Source organism: Aethalodelphis obliquidens, unplaced genomic scaffold, assembly GCF_003676395.1.
Source record: "Aethalodelphis obliquidens isolate GAN/ISIS:26980383/991018 unplaced genomic scaffold, ASM367639v1 scaffold70, whole genome shotgun sequence".
Taxonomy (NCBI): Eukaryota; Metazoa; Chordata; class Mammalia; order Artiodactyla; family Delphinidae; genus Aethalodelphis; species Aethalodelphis obliquidens.
The window spans coordinates 3,240,300-3,259,819 of record NW_020838014.1 but is presented as its reverse complement, the minus strand read 5'-3'; the positions used below and the strand labels follow the sequence as shown (position 1 = coordinate 3,259,819).

The window sequence follows — 19,520 nt, the reverse complement described above, 5'->3', positions numbered from 1 at the left end:
TTTTATCTAGAGTTGAGAAGCAACCAGAAAGCAAAAATCATGCTCACCACTAGATTGCCTGCTTCAGTTTAGTTCTCCCTGAGTAACAACACAACAATCATTTCCTCCCACTTTCTCTAGAAATTAAATTTACTAAGTAGGTGAAACAACTAAATATTATGTTTGGACAATGTGAGAAATGAATTTATATTTTGTCAGTTCATCAATACAAACCTATGTAGTAATTTAGTAAAACAATCAAAATAACTAGTTACAACTACAAATGATTATTTTTATGAGGAGCTAAATAATCTCCAAGAAAAGAACATATCGCTCTTCTAATGCAGTTCTCAAGTTTGTGATATATACTCTTCTTATGTCAATAATATGTACCTCCTTTAACAATGAAATTGACACATTATTTTGATCTTTAATCAGAAATAAAACACAACTTTAAGCCTATTCAAAAAAGTATTACACATAATTTACTAATTTAGTATTACCTACTTCGGAAAGTAGTTAATACTTTACAGTATTACAGAAAGCTTAGGAATTGAATACATAAGCTACTTTATAGATAGAAAACATACTTCTCATTTTCAAGCTCAGTTTTCAGCTCTTTAACCTGTTTTGAATAATGCTGTTCACTTGTTGCAATGGCAGTTAACTGTATTTCCAAATCATGTACTTTTTTCTGGAAAATAAACATGTATTATCACAGCAAATGTTTTTACAGTTTTCTCACTTAAGAAGTATGGTCACTCCATGTAAGCAAGTTATATCTTTGGCAAAAATATGTCAAATTTTTAAAATTTAAATTGATTTAATGCCATAGTCATTATAATTTTAAAACAATGAGCAATGACAAATGCAATACTATAAGTAAATTCCATCTTGATATTCTGAAGCTCAAGCAGTAAAATTATATTTACATATTATAAAATACTATTGTCAATTTTATACTACCAAGTAATTAATTTCAATTAAAATGTCACATTTTTAAGAAGAAATGCATTAGTTAATGAAATCAGGCAGTACTTGAAAAACTAAGCTGTTCTTACTATATTAGAAAGACAATTACAATGTAATACTGTAATAGACTGAAAACATATTTTTTAAAAATAAAAGACATTCTAAAATTATAACATGAGCACTATAAAAACTACTATAAGCTAAGAACTTAATAAAGGCTAAAATTTAAATGTATCAATTAAGAAATACTCAAGACATCAAGAAATGTAATTGTTATAAGCCATGGCATTATGTATACTATTGGTATCTAAAATGTTGACCTTTCTCTTCCTCATTATAATATGCAGGTTCTCTAAATGTGCTTTAAATCAATTGTTAGCATACTAAATGTAGCAGGAACACATCTTCCAGAGGAATTTTGTGAAGCAATCTTGCACAGATCTAACAGCCACACCATAATCTACAATGTAAATCTGTATCCTACTAACAAAACACTTGAAAAAAAAATGTATCCTTTTTAAACAAACCTCTCTGGTTTTGAGAAGCCCTGTTAGTTCTTGTTCTGCTCCTTTTAATTCTTCAGCAATCTTCTCAAATTGTTTCTTCTCATCTAAAAGCTTTTGGTTTTCTGCCTATTTAAGGACATTAACAAATCATGACAATCAAAGCACACACACATTCAAGATAATCAAGCTGCTCAAACAGAGTTGTGAAGAGAATTATGAATTTCTCTTTGGCTCAAATTTTTAAAAAAGAGAAAACAAGTCATTAAGTAAATTCCCAAACTAAATATGATAACAGAGGATTTAATGGGCAGAGCCCTGGAATTTTTTATTTAAAAAAAAATAAGTCATACAGGTCACTGAATTCAAACCTCACCTTATGCATAAATCACTTTAATTTATTAGCACTTATTACTTAACTCACTATTCTATCAACCCAGTTTGTACTTACATTTTACTAAAATGCTCTTCCTGTAACTTTCATGCAATGGTCATTGTCCTGTGTTCCTTAATCACAAAGTCTAATTCCTCTTTTCACATGATAGCTGAGAAATATTTGAAGAGCTATCATCACTCCTGAACTTTTCTCTTAGCTATTCTAAAATTTCTAATTATTTTTATTATGTATTCCTATGGAATGGTTTTATATTGCCTCATTCCTTCAGGATGGGCTCACTTTGTCAACATACCATTCTAAATGAGGTGTCAAGAATTTAATTCAATGTTCTAGACAACCATGGGTCAGCAAACTACAGCTCACAGATCAAACCCAGCCACTGTCTGTTTTTAATAATTCTTTACCATAATATAGCCAACCTAGTTGTTTATATATTATCTATGCCTGTCTTGCCCTGTAACAGCAAAGTTGAATAGCTGCAGCAGAGACCATATGGCCCGCAAAGCCTAAAAACTTACTATTGGCCTTTCACATAAAAATTTTGTCAACCTCTGCTCTAGACAAGTCCTATACAACAAAACTTCCTGCAACAATAGGAACATTTTCCATCCTGTCCAATATGGTAGCTATTAGTCCTTCAAATGTGGGCCACTGGAGCTTAGAAACTGACTTGTTAATTTGATTTATTTTAATTAATTTAAATATAACACATTTGGCCAGTGGCTACCATACTGGTTAGCATAGCTCTAGCTACTGAGCAAAACAAACTATAATCTAACCATTAACTCTTTAGTTATGAGTGCTTAATTTCTATTACTTCTTCCTGTTATCCAACAGAGCATAAGATTATGAATTCAATTTTTATTTTGTTTACTTAAGCATGAGATTATAATAATTTTATTAAAGCCTTGCCAATAAGAGGTCTGAGATTAAAAACTATAAAATCCACTAATTGCAGTTATAGAGTTTGAATTTTACCTATAAGCAATGTAGAGCTATTGAAAGTTTTGATATAGCAATATAACATGATCATATTTGTGATTTAAAAAAGGTAACTATAGAAATAGTACATAGGAAGACCCAATTATAATCAGGTATATATCTATACCTATATAGATATGTACAAATATCTACAAATATAAAGACTCAAAGATATGCCATGTAAACAATAAACATAAGAAAACTAATGGCCATAATAGTATCAGTTAAAACAGACTTCAAAATGAGACAGTATTATCAGAGATAAAGACAGGCATTCAATCATGACCAAAGAGTCAATTCAGCTGGAAGATATAATAGTTATATATAAATGTAAAACCTTTAACCGAAACTCAAAATACACAAGGCAAACATTGACAGAATTAGAGAGAAACAGACAATTACAAAATCAAAGTAAGAGATTTTAATACCCATCTTTCAGTAAACAATAGAACTGGACAAAAATCAATCAAAACCAAAAGAGTTTTCACAATACCATCAACCAACTGTACCTAATTGACATTTATAGAACATTCCACCTAACAATAGCAGAGGAAATATTCTTTTCAAGTGCACATGGAGCATTCACTCAGATATACGAGATCATGATTTCTAAAACAAACCATAACAAATTTAAGTAATAATATAGATATACGAGATCATGATTTCTAAAACAAACCATAACAACTTTAAGTAATAAAGTATATTATTTGACCATAATGGAATTATGGTCAAGCTAAAAATGAATAACAGAAATGTAACAGCAAAATCTCCAAATACACAGAAATTAAATAACAGACTTATAAATAACCCCAGGGTCAAAGAATAACTCTCAAGAGAAATCAGAAAATAAATGAAAATGAAAATACAACATATCAAAATTTGTGGGCTAAAGCTAAAGAGGTGATTAGAGGAAATTTATAATATTAAATGTTTACATTAGAAAAGTCTCAAAAGAGCAATCTAAGTTTCCACCTTAAAAACATAGAAAAAGAGCAAATACACACAAAGCAAACAGAAGGAAGGAAAAAAGAGAAGAAATCAGTGAGATTGAAAATCAAAAACCAACAGAGAAAATCAATGAAATAGAAAGCTGGTTATTTGAAAAGATTGATAAAGTAATAAAACTCTATCAAGACTGACAAAGAAAACAAGACCACAAGACAACCCTCAGAATGGAAGAAAATATTTGCAAATGAAGCAACTGACAAAGGATTAATCTCCAAAATTTACAAGCAGCTCATGCAGCTAAATAACAAAAAACCAATAAACCCAATCCAAAAATGGGCAGAAGACCTAAATAGACATTTCTCCAAAGAAGATATACAGATTGCCAACAAACACATGAAAGAATGCTAATCATCATTAATCATTAGAGAAATGCAAATCAAAACTACAATGAGATATCATCTCACACTGGTCAGAATGGCCATCATCAAAAAATCTAGAAATAATAAATGCTGGAGAGCATGTGGAGAAAAGGGAACACTCTTGCACTGTTGGTGGGAATGCAAGTTAATACAGCCACTATGGAGAACGGTATGGAGGTTCCTTAAAAAACTAAAAATAGAATTACCATACGACCCAGCAATCCCACTACTGGGCATATACCCTGAGAAAACCATAATTCAAAAAGAGTCATGTACCAAAATGTTCATTGCAGCTCCATTTACAATAGCCAGGAGATGGAAGCAACCTAAGTGTCCATCGTTGGATGAATGGATAAAGAAGATGTGGCACATATATACAATGGAATATTACTCAGCCATAAAAAGAAATGAAATTGAGTTATTTGTAGTGAGGTGGATGGACCTAGAGTCTGTCATAGAGTGAAGTAAGTCAGAAAGAGAAAAACAAATACCGTATGCTAACACACATATATGGAATGTAAGAAAAAAAAATAGGTCATGAAGAACCTGGGGTAAGATGGGAATAACGACACAGACCTACTAAAGAATGGACTTAAGGATATGGGGAGGGGGAAGGGTAAGCTGTGACAAAGTGAGAGAGTGGCATGGACATATATACACTACCAAACATAAAATAGATAGCTAGTGGGAAGCAGCTGCATGGCACAGGGAGATCAGCTCGGTGGTTTGTGACCACCTAGAGGGGTGGGATAGGAAGGGTGAGAGGGAGAGAGATGCAAGAGGGAAGAGATATGGGAACATATGTATATGTATAACTGATTCACTTTGTTATAAAGCAGAAACTAACACACCATTGTAAAGCAATCATACTCCAATAAAGATGTTAAAAATAAAATGACTGACAAAGAAAAAAGAGAGAAGACATAAATCACCAATATCAGCAATGAAAATAAGGGTAACACTACAGACTCCAAAGACATTAAAAAAATAATTGCAGGGAGTGCTACAAACAACTCCATGCACAGACAGTCGACAAAGTTAATGAAATGGGTTAATTCCTTAAAAACCACAAACTACCAAAATCACCCAAGATAAAGCAAGTAACTTGAATAATGCTATAGAAAAAATAAATAAAATTCATAGTTAAAAATCTTGCCAAAAAGCAATCTCTAGGTCCACATGATTTCTCTGGAGAATTCTACCAAACATTTAAAAAAGAAATAATACTAATTCTATATAATCTCTTCCAGAAAATGGAAATGAAAGAAATGATTCCTAACTCATTTTATGAGGCCAGCATTAGCCTGGTTCCAAAACCAGTGAAAGACGGTCCAAGAAAACTATAGGCCAATAACTCTCATGAACACGAAAACAAAAATCCTCAACAAAATATTAACAAAAAAATTCAACAATACAGAAAAAGAATAATACAGGCATATCTCAGAGATATTATGGGTTCATTACAGAATACTGCAATAAAGCAAATATCACAATAAAGCAAGGAACAGGAACTTTCTGTGCACATAAAAGTTATGTTTACACTATTCTTAGTTTATTAAGTGTTCAATAGCATTATGTCTAAAAACAACAATGTACATACTTTAATTTAAAAATACTTTGGAACTTCCCTGATGGAGCAGTGGTTAAGAATCCACCTGCCAAAGCAGGCGACATGGGTTCAAGCCCTGGTCCGGGAACATCCCACATGCCATGGAGCAACTAAGCCCATATGCCACAACTACTGAGCCTGTGCTCTAGAGCTCATGAGCCACAACTACTGAGCCCACTTGCCACAACTACAGAAACCCACACACCTAGAGCCCATGCTCTGCCACAAGAGAAGCCACCTCAATGAGAAGCCCGTGCACCACAACAAAGAGTAGCCCCACTCGCTGCAACTAGAGAAAGCCCGTGCACAGCAATGAAGACGCAATGCAGCCAAAAAGAAATAAATAAATAAAGTTTTTTTTAAATACTTCATTGCTAAATAAACCCAGACACCTACGGTCAATTAACCTTTGACTAAGGAGGCAAGAATATACAATGCGAAAAGTCTCTTCAGCAAGTGGTGTTGGGAATGTTGGACAGCTGCATGTAAATCAGTGAAGTTAGTATGTTAACACATATATATGGAATTTATGAAAAAAATATATCATGAAGAATGTAGGGGTAAGACAGAAATAAAGACACAGACCTACTAGAGAATGGACTTGAGGATATGGGGAGGGGGAAGGGTAAGCTGTGACAAAGTGAGAGAGTGGCATGGACATATATACACTACCAAACATAAAATAGATAGCTAGTGGGAAGCAGCCGCATAGCACAGGGAGATAGCTCGGTGCTTTGTGACCACCTAGAGGGGTGGGATAGGGAGGGTACGAGGGAGGGAGACGCAAGAGGGAAGAGATATGGGAACATAGGTATATGTATAACTGATTCACTTTGTTATAAAGCAGAAACTAACACACCATTGTAAAGCAATTATACTCCAATAAAGATGTTAAAAAAATAAAAAAGAATACACCCTCTCACCACACTCAAAAATAAACTCAAAATGGCTTAAAGACTTAAACATAAGACATGACACCACAAAACTCCTATAACAGATCACAGGCAAAACATTCTCTGACATAAATTATACCAATTTTTTCTTAGGTCAGTCTCCCAAGGCAATAGAAATGAAAACAAAAATAAATAAGTGGGACCTAATCAAACTTACAAGCTTTTGCACAGCAAAGGAAACCATAAACAAAACAAAAAGACAACCTACAGAATTGGAAAAAATAATTGCAAACGATGTGACCAACAAGGGCTTAATTTCCAAAATATACAAACAGCTCATACAACAACAATAAAGAAACAAACAACCCAATCGAAAAATGGGCAGAAGACCTAAAGAGACATTTCTCCAAAGAAGATATACAGATGGCCAATAGACACATGAAAAGATGATCAACATCGCTAATTATTAGAGAAATACAAATCAAAGCTATAATGAGGTACCACCTCACGCCAGTCAGAATGGCATCATTAAAAAGTCTACAGATAACAAATGCTGGAGAGAGTGTGGAGAAAAGGGAGCCCTCCTACACTGTTGGTGGGAATATAAGTTGGTGCAGCCACTGTGGAAAACAGTATGGAGGTTTTCTCAGAAAACTAAAAATAGAATTACCATAGGATCCAGCAATCCCACTCCTGGGCATCTATCCAGACAAAACTATAATTCAAAAAGATATATGTACCCCTATGTTCATAGCAGCATTATTCACAATAGCCAAGACATGGAAACAACCTAAATGTCCATCGACAGATAGATGGATAAAGAAGATGTGGTACATATATACAATGGAATACTACTCAGGCATAAAACCAAACAAAATAATGCCATTTGCAGCAACATGGATGAACCTAGCGATTACCATATGAAGTGAAGTAAGTCAGAAAGAGAAAGACAAATACCATATGATATCACTTATATATGGAATCTAAAATATGACACCAATGAACCTACCTAAGAAACAAAAACGGAGTCATGGATATAGAGAATAGACTGGTGGTTGCCAGGGGTAGGTGGGTGGGAGAGGGAAAAAAAAATACTTCATTGCTAAAAAAATGCTAACCATCATTACATTATTTGTAATCTTTCTGCACTAGTAACAAAGATCACTGATCACAGATCACTGTAAAAAATATAATAATAATGAAAAAGTTTGAAATACCATGAGAATTACCAAAAAGTGACACCAAGACACAGAGTGAGCAACTGCTGTTGGAAAAATAGTGCCAATATACTTGCTTGAGGCAGCGTTGCCACAAACCTTCAATTTACAGAAAATGCAATTATCTGCAGTGAAGTGCAATAAAACAAAGTATGCCTATACACCACACCAAGTGAGATTTTTCCCAGGAATACAAGGCTAGTTCAATGTTTGGAAATTAATCAATGTAAAACACCATATTAATACTCTAAAGAACAAAAACTACATGATCATATCAAATGACACGTAAAAATAATTTGACAAAATTCAACACAGATTCATGGTAAAAATTCTCAACAAACTAGGAATACATGGGAAAGTCAACAAAAAACCTATAATTAACATCATAGTTAATAGTTAAACACTAAATGTTTTTCCCTTAAGATCAGGACATCAAAGATGTACACAATCATCACTCCTATTCAATATCATATTGGAAGTATGGAAGAATAAAAAAATACACAAAATAATTCATCTTTAATAAATAAATAAATATTTTGTGGAAAAGGTTGGGGGTGTGGCCAAGATGGCACAGTAGGAAGACCTTGTGCTCACCTCCCCCTATCAGCATACCAGAATTAAACTATTTACACAGAAACTGTTGATGAGAAAGACCAGAAGACTAGAGAAAAGTGCTTCTACAACTAAAGAAATAAAAAAGGAACCACAATGAGATGGGTAGGAGGGGCAGATATGGGGTATAGTCAAGACCCATACCCCCAGGGTGGGCAACCCACAACAGAAGAATAATTGAAATTGCAGAGATTCTCCCCAAAGAGCACGGAGTCCAAGTCCCACACTGGGCTCCCAGGCTAGGGTCCCTGCACCAGAAGATGAGTCCCCAAAACATCTGCCTTTGAAGGCCAGTGGGATTTACTTTCAGGAGAGCCAAACGGCTATGGGAAATCGAGATTCCACTTTTAAAGAGTGCACACAAAATCTCACATGCTCTGGGACCCAGGGAAAGAAACAGTAATTTGAAAGGAGCCTGCGTCAGACCCACCTGCTGACACCAGAGAGCCTCCTAGAGAGGCATGAGGCAAGTGGAGCCCACCCTGGGAACACAGACACTGGCAGCAGCCAATTTTTGGAGCTCGTTCTACTACGAGGACACTTGTGCTGGCAAGCAACATTCTGGAATTCTCCCCCTCTAGCTTATTAGTGCCAAGACCCAGTCTGCCTCAACAGCCTGAAGACTCTAATACTGGGAACCTCAAGCCAAGCAACTAGCCAGATACAGCCCCACCCACCAACAGGCCAACTTCCTTAAGAGCCCCAAAGCCCACAGCCAACCCAAGACATGGTCCTATCCACGAGAAGGCAAAGGACTCAGCCCCACACATCACTGCACCAGCACCAGCCCTGGAACCACCAGGGCCCTACAATCAGAGATCTCAGGAACCAGCTCTACCCACCAGTGAGCCAGCACAAACACGAGGACCCAGCCTCACCCACCAGTTGGTGAGCACAAACCCCAGGATCCCTTGGGCTCCCACCCTTCCCACCAGTGGGTGAACAACAGGCACAGGACCACTGCAGCCACACAGCCTGCCTTGTCAAAAAACAGTCCACGTACCAGGAGTCTGGCACCAGTCTCAGGACCCCCAGGCCCTGAACCTGCCCACCTGCAGGCCAATACCAGTTCTGAGATGCCTTGGACCCCCTCAGCCAGCCATCCAATTATCCAGCCCCACCAACCTTCAGGCTGACAACAGCTCTGGGATACCCCGGACCCCAGAGCCAGTAGTGTCAGGAATCAGCCATGCCCACCAGCAGGCCGATACTAGATGCAAGACCCCAGCAATACAACTACTCATCCCAGAACCCAGCTCTGCCCACCCGTAGGTCAGCACTAGCCCTAGGATCTCCTGAGGCTCCACAGCCAGCCACCTTGTGACCCAGCCCCACCCATCAGTGGGCAGCAGCCTCCACACAAGGCAGGGCCTGGCAACCAACTGGACCGGGGCCACCCACACCTGTAAGACCACCCAAAGTAGGCAGCCCACCACAACAGAAGGAAAAACATGGCCCACATAGGGGGCGCCCCTAAAGCATATAGTTCTGATGACCAGAGGAAAATATGTGGCTGGGACACATAGGATGTCTCCTATAAAGGGCCACATCTCAAAGGTCAGGAAATATAACCAACCTTCTAAATACATAGAAATAAAAACAGCAAATTAGGCAAAATGAGGCAACAGAGGAATATGTTCTAAATGTAGGAACAACAAAGTGAAGTGGAGATAAGAATCTACCCAAAAGAGTTCAGGGTAATGATTGAAAAATGCTCAAAGAACATGGGAGAAAATTGGATGAACAGGGGGGAAGTTAGAAGTTTTTAACAAAAAGTTAGAAAATATAAAGAAGACCCAAACAGAGATGAAGAATACAATAACTGAAATTTTAAAAATACACTAGAAGAAATCAACAGTAGATTAGACGATACAGAGGAATGGATCAGTGAGCTGGAAGACAGAGTAGTGGAAATTACTGAAGATGAACAGAAAAAAGAATAAGAAGAAATGAGGACAGTTTAAGAGACTTCCATGACAACATCAAGAGTATTAACATCTGCATTATAGAGGGCCCAGAAGAACAGAGAGAGAAAAGGCCAGAGGACATATTTGAAGACATAATAGCAGAAAACTTCCTAATCTGGGAAAGGAAACAGACATCAAAGTTCAGAAAGAACAAAGAGTCCCAAACAGGGCCACACCAAGACACACTGTAACTTAAATAGCAAAAATTAAAGATAAAGAGAGAATATTAACAGCAGCAATGGAAAAGAAGTTATGCACATGAGAACTCCCAAAAGGCTATCAGCTGACTTTTCTGCAGAAACTCCACAGCCCAGAAGGGAGTGGCATGATATATTTAAACTGGTGAAAGGGAAAAACTTAACAACCAAGAATACTCTACCTGGCAAGGCTTTCACTCAGATTTGATAAAGAGATCAAAAGTTTTACAGAAAAGAAAAGCTAAAAGAGTTCAGCACCACCAAACCAGCTCATGTACAAAGCTAGTAGAAAGGTTAAAAGACAAAAGTAATAAAATCAACTTTATCTGCCATAAGTAGTTAAGGGATACACAAAACAAAAAGATGAAAAGTATGATGTCAAAAATAGTAATAATGGGGAGAAGGGAGTAAAAATGCAGGGTTGTTAAAATCCATTTGAACTTAAGACATTAAAAACTTAATCAGATAGATAGATAGATAGACTGCTGTATATAAACCTCATAGTAACCACAAGTCAAAAATCTATTATAGATACATACACACAAAATAGAAACGAACCCAAACATAACACTAAAGATAGCCATCAAATCACAAACGAAGAGAGCAAAAAAGAACTACAAAAACAACTCAAGGAGGGGACCAAGATGGTGGAGTAGGAGGATATGGAACTTACCTTTCCCCACAAATACGTTAAAAATACATCTATACATGGAACAATTCTCATGGAAAACTGGAAACTGACAGAGGAACTCCTATACAACCAAGGATGCAAGAAAGATTCCCATGTAATCAGGTAGGACAGGAAGAAAAGCATCAAGTTGGGACCTGTGCCCCTGGGAGGGGACTAAGAAGAAAAGGGAAATTGCATGGGGGGACACTCACTGTGGGGAGTAAGTGGGTTGAGCCACAGACTGGGCATCCCAGTCCTGAGGTATTACATAGAGGAGACAAGCCCCTTTGGCTATTTGGAGAACTGCTGGGACAGAGAGAAAGGCTGGAGGTGTCTAGACTCTACTTGTGAGGAGTGAGTGGGTGCTGGCTTGCCACCAGGCAGGGCAGGGAGAGGTCTGCCCTAGAGGCTAGCACCTTGAGCACTCCCCAGTCCAAGCTGAGTGAACACCTTGGCCCCACTCACTCCATGCAACATCTTGGCACTGGATCTAGGAAAGCCAGGTCCTGGGAAAAGACTCGATCTAGGAATGCAGAGGCGGCCCAAGAGCCTGGGGTGTGGTCCAGGTAGGGTGGCGGCAGCCATTGTTGGTGCTTACTCAAACAATGCCACAGAAGTAGCCCAGGCTTCTGATGGCAGCACAGCCACTTCAATTCCTGCAACCATAACGTCACGATCTCCAGTGTCAATCAAGTTAATGCTCCGGCCCTGCCCACTCCATGCCATAACCTTGCACTAGATCTGGGAAAATGACAACAGGGGAAAAGACGTGACCTTGGGCTGAGTGAGTGGAGCCACAGACACATATGCAGGTAGCGGACTGGACCTCTGTTAGCCCACGAGCCCCACTTTCTATACAGCATTCCCCTCCTTTGGGGCAAAGGATCCAGCACGAGGAGAAGGAAAAAATGCACACTTAAGGGAACACAGCCAGCTCTATCCCAACCCTCAGGGCATCCACTCCTGCAACTTAGGAAATGAAAGGGTGGGGATTGCCACTGAGCAGAGAAGAAGTCACACCTCACACCCTGTGCAGGCTTTAGCTCCTCAAACACCAGCCACATACCCTATCAAGGTGATAGTGGCAGGCACACCCTGGGGAAAGATGTGACTGGTCTCCACACCAAATCCAGCCCTTACACTAAAAACACTGGGCACATGCAGTCTACACAGGAATGCTCCCACATAAAAACACCCCTTCAAGACCACAGCAGATAACTGTTTCACCTAAATTCATAGAGACAGAAAAAGTTAAGTAAAATGAAAAGGCAGAGGAACAACTCATAATTGAAAGAGCAAGAGAAATTCCCTGAAAAATAATGAAACAGAGATAATCAGTACAACACACAAGTTCAAAACGTTGGTAATGAAAACACTAAATTAAGAAAGAGAATAGATCTAAACATTTTAACAAGGAACTAGAAATTATACAGAAGATCTAATCAAAAATAGAACATTCAATTTCTGATAAAAAGCACTCTAGAGGTAATGACTCACAGACTAAATGACACAAAAGAATTCATAAGCGATCTGGAAGGTAGAAAAATGTAAATCACCCAATCAGAACGGCAGACAAAGATAAATGAAAATTAATGGTGAAAGCAACATACAAGGTCTATGGGATAATATAAAACATGTCAACTTCCACATTATAGGGGTCCCAGAAGGGAGAAGAGAGAGAGAAAAAGATCGAAAATGTACTTGATGAAATTACAGCTGAAAACTTCCCTAACCTAAAGAAGGAAACAGATATTCAGGTACAGGAAGCACAGACAGTCCCAAACAAGATAAACCCAAACAGACACACACCAAGATATGTCATAATTAAAACAGCAAAAGTTAAAGAGAGAATTCTAAAGGCAGCAAGAGAAAAAGAGAGTCACGTATAAAGGAACCCGCATAAGGTTATCAGCCAATTTTTCTACACTAACATTGCAGACCAAAAGGGACTGGCATGATATATTCAAAGTCATGAAAAGGAAAAACCTGCAAACTAGGATACTCTACTCAGCAAGACTATCATTTACAATATAAGAGATAAAGAATTTCACAGACAAGCGAAACTAGAAGAATTCAGCAATACTAAACCTATCCTAAAAGAAATGTTGAAGGAACTTCTCTAAATGAAAAAGAAGTAAGAATCTACAGGGAAGGGAAAATCCCAACAGGAAAGGCAGATAAATAACAAGGATTGAAGATCACTTAAATGAGCTAGTACACATATTAAAAAACAAACAACAATTGTAAAAGCAACTATAACTACAATAAACAGTAAAGGGATAAGCATGAAAATGTAAAATAGGACATCAAAATCACAAAATTGGGGGGAGGGGAGTAAAAAAATGTAGATCTTTTAGAATGTGCTTGAACTTAAATAACTATCAGTTTAAAGCAATAGATATGATTATGGTCAACATAGATGAACCCCATGGTAACCACAAATCGAAAACCTACAATAGATACACACACACAAAAAAAAAAGAGAGAGAAACATAAGAATATTACAAAAGAAAATCATCAAACCACAGTGGGAAAAAACAAAAAGAAGAAATAAAAAAGAAGAACTACAAAAACAACTGGAAAACAAGGAAAAAAATAACAATAAGTACATGCATATAAATAATTACGCTCAATTTTAATAGACTAAATGCTCCCATCAAAATATATGGTGGGTGATTGGACTAAAAAAAACAAGAGCCTTCAATATGCTAGCTACAAGAGATTTACTTCAGAGTGAAATACACAGACTGAAAGTAAGCAGATGGAAAAAGATTTCATGCAAACAGAAACAAGAAAGTGGGGGTAGCAATACTCATATCAGACCAAATATGTTTTAAAACAAAGGCTATAACAAAAGATAAAGAAGAGCATCATACAATGATAAAGGTATCAATACAAGAAGAGGATTTTACACTCGCTAACATATACGCACCCAATACAGGAGCACTAAACATTTAAATACTAACATACATAAAGGGAGAAACTGAAAATAATACAATGATAATAGGAGATTTTAACACTCGACTGACATCAATGGACAGATCATCCAGACAGAAAATCAATAAGGCAACAGAGGTCCTATATGACACAATAGACCAGTTGGACTTAATTGCTATGTACAGGATGCTACACCCCCAAAAAAGCAGAATACACATTCTTTTCAAGTTGACATAGAACATTCTCCAGGATAGATCACATACTACATCACAAAACAAGCCTCAACAAATTTAGGACAGAAATTTTATCAAGCATCTTTTCCAATAATTGTATGAAACTAGAAATCAACTACAGAAAGAAAAATGGGAAAAGAACAACCATGTGGCAACTGAAAAACATGCTACTAAAAAAAAAATGGGTCACCAATGAAATCAAAGGGAAAATCAAAATACCTTGAGGAAAATGAAAACACAACGTTCCAAAATCTATAGGATGCAGCAAAAGCAGTTCTAAGAGAGAGGTTTATAGTGATACAGGCCTTCCTCAAGAAACAAAGAAAATCACAAACAACCTAGCCTATCACCTAAAAGAATTAGAAGAAGAAAAACAAAGACAAAAGTCAGCAGACGGAAGGAAACAATAAAGATCAGAGAGGAAATAAATAAGAGACCAAAAAAAAAGAAAATATCAATAAAAACAAGAGCTGATTTTTTGACAAAATTGATAAACCTTCAGCGAGACTCACCAAGAAGATAAAAAAAGAGGACCCAAACAAACAACATAAGAAATGAAAGAGGAAAAATAACAGCCAATACCACAGAGATACAAAAAGTCATGAGAATATTATCAGCAATTATATGCCAATAAACTGAAGAACCTAGAAGAAATGGACACATTCCTAGAAACATACAGCCTGCCAGGACTGAGTCAAGAAGAAACAGACAATTGAAACAGACTGCTCACTAAAAGCGAAATTGAATCTGTAATAAAACTCCCAGCAAACAAAAGTCCAGAACAGGATAAATTCACAGGATAATTCTACTAAACATATAGAGAAGAGCTAAGACCTATCCTTCTCAAACTATTCCCCCAAATTGAAGAGGAAACACTCCCAAATTCGTTCCACAGGGCCACTGTTACCCTGATACCAAAATCAGACAAAGACACTACAAAAAAAGAAAATGTATTTTATGAATATATATGTAAAAATCCTCAACAAAGTATTAGCAAACCAAATTCAACAATACATAAAAAGATCATGCACTATGATCAAGTTGGATTTATTCCAGGGCCACAAGGCTGGTTCAACATATGCAAGTCAATCAATGTGATACACCACATTAACAGAAGGAAAGACAAAAAACCCCATGATCATTCCAACAGATGCAGAAAAAAATGTTTAACAAAATTCATCATCCATTCGCAATAAAAGCTCTCATCAAAGTTGGTACAGAGTAAACATATCTCAATATAATAAAGGCCATTTATGAAAAACCCACAGCCAAAGTAATATTCAACAGTGAAAAGCTGAAAGACTTCCCACCAAATTCAGGAACTAGACAAGAATGCTCACTCCCACCACGTCTATTTAACATAGTATTGAAAGTCCTACTCACAGCAATCAGACAAGAAGGAAAAACAAGTATCAAAATTGGAAGGAGGGGCTTCCCTGGTGGCGCAGTGGTTGAGAGTCCGCCTGCCGATGCAGGGGACACGGGTTCGTGCCCCGGTCCGGGAAGACCCCACATGCCGCAGAGCGGCTGGGCCCGTGAGCCACGGCCGCTGAGCCTGCGCGTCCGGAGCCTGTGCTCCGCAACGGGAGAGGCCACAACAGTGAGGCCAGCGTACCGCGGAAAAAAAAAAAAAAAAAAAAAAAAAAAAATTGGAAGGAAAGGGGTAAAACTGTTACTGTTTGCAGATTACATGATACTCTATACAAAGTACCCTAAAGCCTCCACCCAAAAACTATTAGAACTAAGAGATGAATTCAACAAGATTGTAGAATACAAGATTAAGCTGTACTAAAGATGCTACCAAAAAACTACTTGAGCTCATCAATGAATTTGGTGAAGTTGCAGGACACAAAATTAATACACAGAAATCTGTTGCATTTCTATACACTAATAATAAAATATCAAAAAGAGAGAGCAAAAAAAAAATCCCATTTAAAATTTCATCAGAAAAATAAAATACCTAAGAATAACCTTAAACAAGGAGGTGAAAACTCTGCAAACTATAAAACACTGATGAAGGAAATAGGAGATGATTCAAAGAAATGGAAAGATATCCTGTGCTCTTGGATTGGAATAATTAATATTATTAATATGGCCATACCACCCAAAGCAATCTACAAATTTAATGCAATCCCTATCAAAATATCCATGACATTTTTCACAGAACTAGGACAAATAATCCTAAAATACATATAGAACCACAAAAGACCATGAGTTGCCAAAGCAATCCTGAAAAATAAAAAACAAAGCTGGAGGTATAATCCTCAGAGACTTCAGACTATACTACAAAGCTGCAGTAATCAAGGCAGTATGGTTCTGGTACAAAACCAGACACAAAGATGAATAGAACAAAATAGAACCCAGAAATAAATCCGCACACCTATTGTCAATTAATCTACGACAAAGGGGGCAAGAATGTACAATGGAGAAAAGACAGTCTCTTTGGTGCTGGGAAAACTGGACAGCTACATGTAAAAGAATGAAATCAAAACATTCTCTAACACCATATATAAAAATAACACAAAATGGATTAAAAACCTAAATGTAAGACTGGAAACCATAAAACTCCTAGAGGAAAACATAGGCAGAACACTCTTTAACATAAATCATAGCAATATCTTCTTGGATCAGTCTCCTAAGGCAAAACAAATAAAAGCAAAAATAAATAATGGGACCCTATTAAACTTAAAAGCTTTTGCACAGTAAAGGAAACCATCGACAAAACAAAAAGACAACCTACAAAATAGGAGAAAATATTCGCAAATGATATGACTGACAAGGAGGTTTTTTTTGTTTGTTTGTGGTACACGGGCCTCTCACTGCTGTGGCCTCTCCCGTTGCAGAGCACAGGCTCCAGACGCGCAGGCTCAGCAGCCGTGGATCATAGACCCAGCCACTCTGCGGCATGTGGGATCCTCCCGGACCGGGGCACAAACCCATGTCCCCTGCATCAGCAGGTGGATTCTCAACCACTGCACCACCAGGGAAGCCCAGACAAGGAGTTTTAATATTTAAAATACACAAACAGCTCATACAACTCAATATCAAAAACAACCAATCCAATCAGAAAATGGACAGAAGACTTGTAGAGATATTTTTCCAAAGAAGATACACAAATGGCAAACAGGCACATAAAAAGATGCTCAACATCACTAATTATTAGAGAAATGCAAATCAAAACCACAATTAAATATCACCTCACACCTCTGAGAATGGCTATCATCAAAAGTCTACATATAACAAACATTGGAGAGGATGTGGAGAAAAGGGAACCCTGGTACACTGTTGGTGGGAATGTAAATTGGTTCAGCCACTATGGAAAACAGTATAGAGATTCCTTTAAAAAACTTAGAACAGAATTACCATATGATGAAGCAATTCCACTCCTGGGCACATATCCAAAAAACCTAAAACACTAACTCAAAAAGATATATGCACCCCACTGTTCACAGAAGCACTATTTACAACAGCCAAGACACAGAAACATGGAAGCTACCCAACAGACAGTCATCAACAGATGACTGGATTAAGATGTATACACACACACACACACACACACACACACACACACAAAATGGAATATTGCTCAGCCATAAGAAAGAATGAAATACTGCCATTTGCAGCAACATGGACGGACCTAGAGAATATTATGCTTAGTAAAATAAGTCAGAGAGAGAAATACAAATACAAATACATTATATCACATGTGGAATCTAAAAAATAATACAAATGAATATATATGCAAAACAGAAACAGAATCACAGATGTAGAAAACAAACTTGTAGTTACCAAAGGGGAGAGGGAAGTGGGGAGGAGCAAATTAGGGATATGCGGTTAACAAATACAAACTACTTATAAATAAAATAGATATGCAACAAGAATATACTGTATAGAACACAGAATTACACCCAATACCTTTTGATAACCTATAATGGAATATAACCTGCAAAAAACCGAATCACTATGCTATACACCTGAAAATAACACAATATTGTAAATCAACTATAGTTCAAGAAAAAAAAGAGGAAGAAAGAAAGCTCTGACAGGTCTTACAAAACAATAAACCTGTCTAACTTTGAAAAATACAACAAAACCAATTTTAAAACGGCAATAAGAACATACCTATCAATAATTACTTTAAAAGAAATGGACTGGGGCTTCCCTGGTGGTGCAGTGGTTGAGAGTCTGCCTTCCGATGCAGGGGACACAGGTTCGTGCCCCGGTCCAGGAGGATCCCACGTGCCGCGGAGCGGCTGGGCCCGTGAGCCATGGCCGCTGAGCCTGCACGTCCGGAGCCTGTGCTCCGCAACGGGAGAGGTCACAACAGTGAGAGGCCCGTGTACCACAAAAAAAAAAAAAAAAAAGGACTAATGGACTAAATTCTCCCAAAAAAAGACACAGAGTGCCTGAATGGACAAAAAAACAAGATGCATATATATGCTGCTTACAAGAGACTCACTTCAGATCTAAAGACATAGACTAAAAGTGAGGGCATGGAAAAAGGTATCCCATGCAAATGTAAATCAAAAGAAAGCCAGGGTAACAATACTTATATCAAACAAAGTAAAACAAAGACTGTTACAAGAGACAAAGAAGTCCATTACATAATGATTAAGGGATTAATCAAAAGGACGATATAATAATTATAAATATATATGCACCCAACATATAGAAGTACCTAAATACATAGTGCAAACATTAACAGACATAAAGGGAGTAATTGACAGCAACACAATAATAGCAGGGAACTTTAACATCCCACTTACACCAATAGACAGATTAGCCAGACAGAAAATCAATAAAGCACTGGCCTTAAATGACACATTAGACCAAAAGGACTCAATATATCTATACAGAACATTCCATCCAAAAGCAGCAGAACAGACATTCTTTTCAAGTATACATGGAACCTTTTCCAGGATAGACCACATGCTAGGCCACAAAAAAAATCAGTAAATTTAAGAAAATTCAATTCATATCAAGCAT

At 37.2% G+C, this 19,520-nt stretch overlaps 1 protein-coding gene across 1 annotated transcript in view; it reads right to left on the bottom strand.

The window, feature by feature from the left end:
• Window positions 1-19,520, bottom strand: part of SYCP1 (synaptonemal complex protein 1) — a 154,742-nt gene that overhangs the window by 79,415 nt on the left and 55,807 nt on the right. The window contains exons 17-18 of the mRNA XM_027091053.1: window positions 1,479-1,583; window positions 570-673 (exon numbers count right to left, since the gene is read on the bottom strand). Of these exons, the coding sequence (XP_026946854.1) occupies window positions 570-673; window positions 1,479-1,583 (209 nt within the window). The remainder of the gene's footprint in view (window positions 1-569; window positions 674-1,478; window positions 1,584-19,520) is intronic.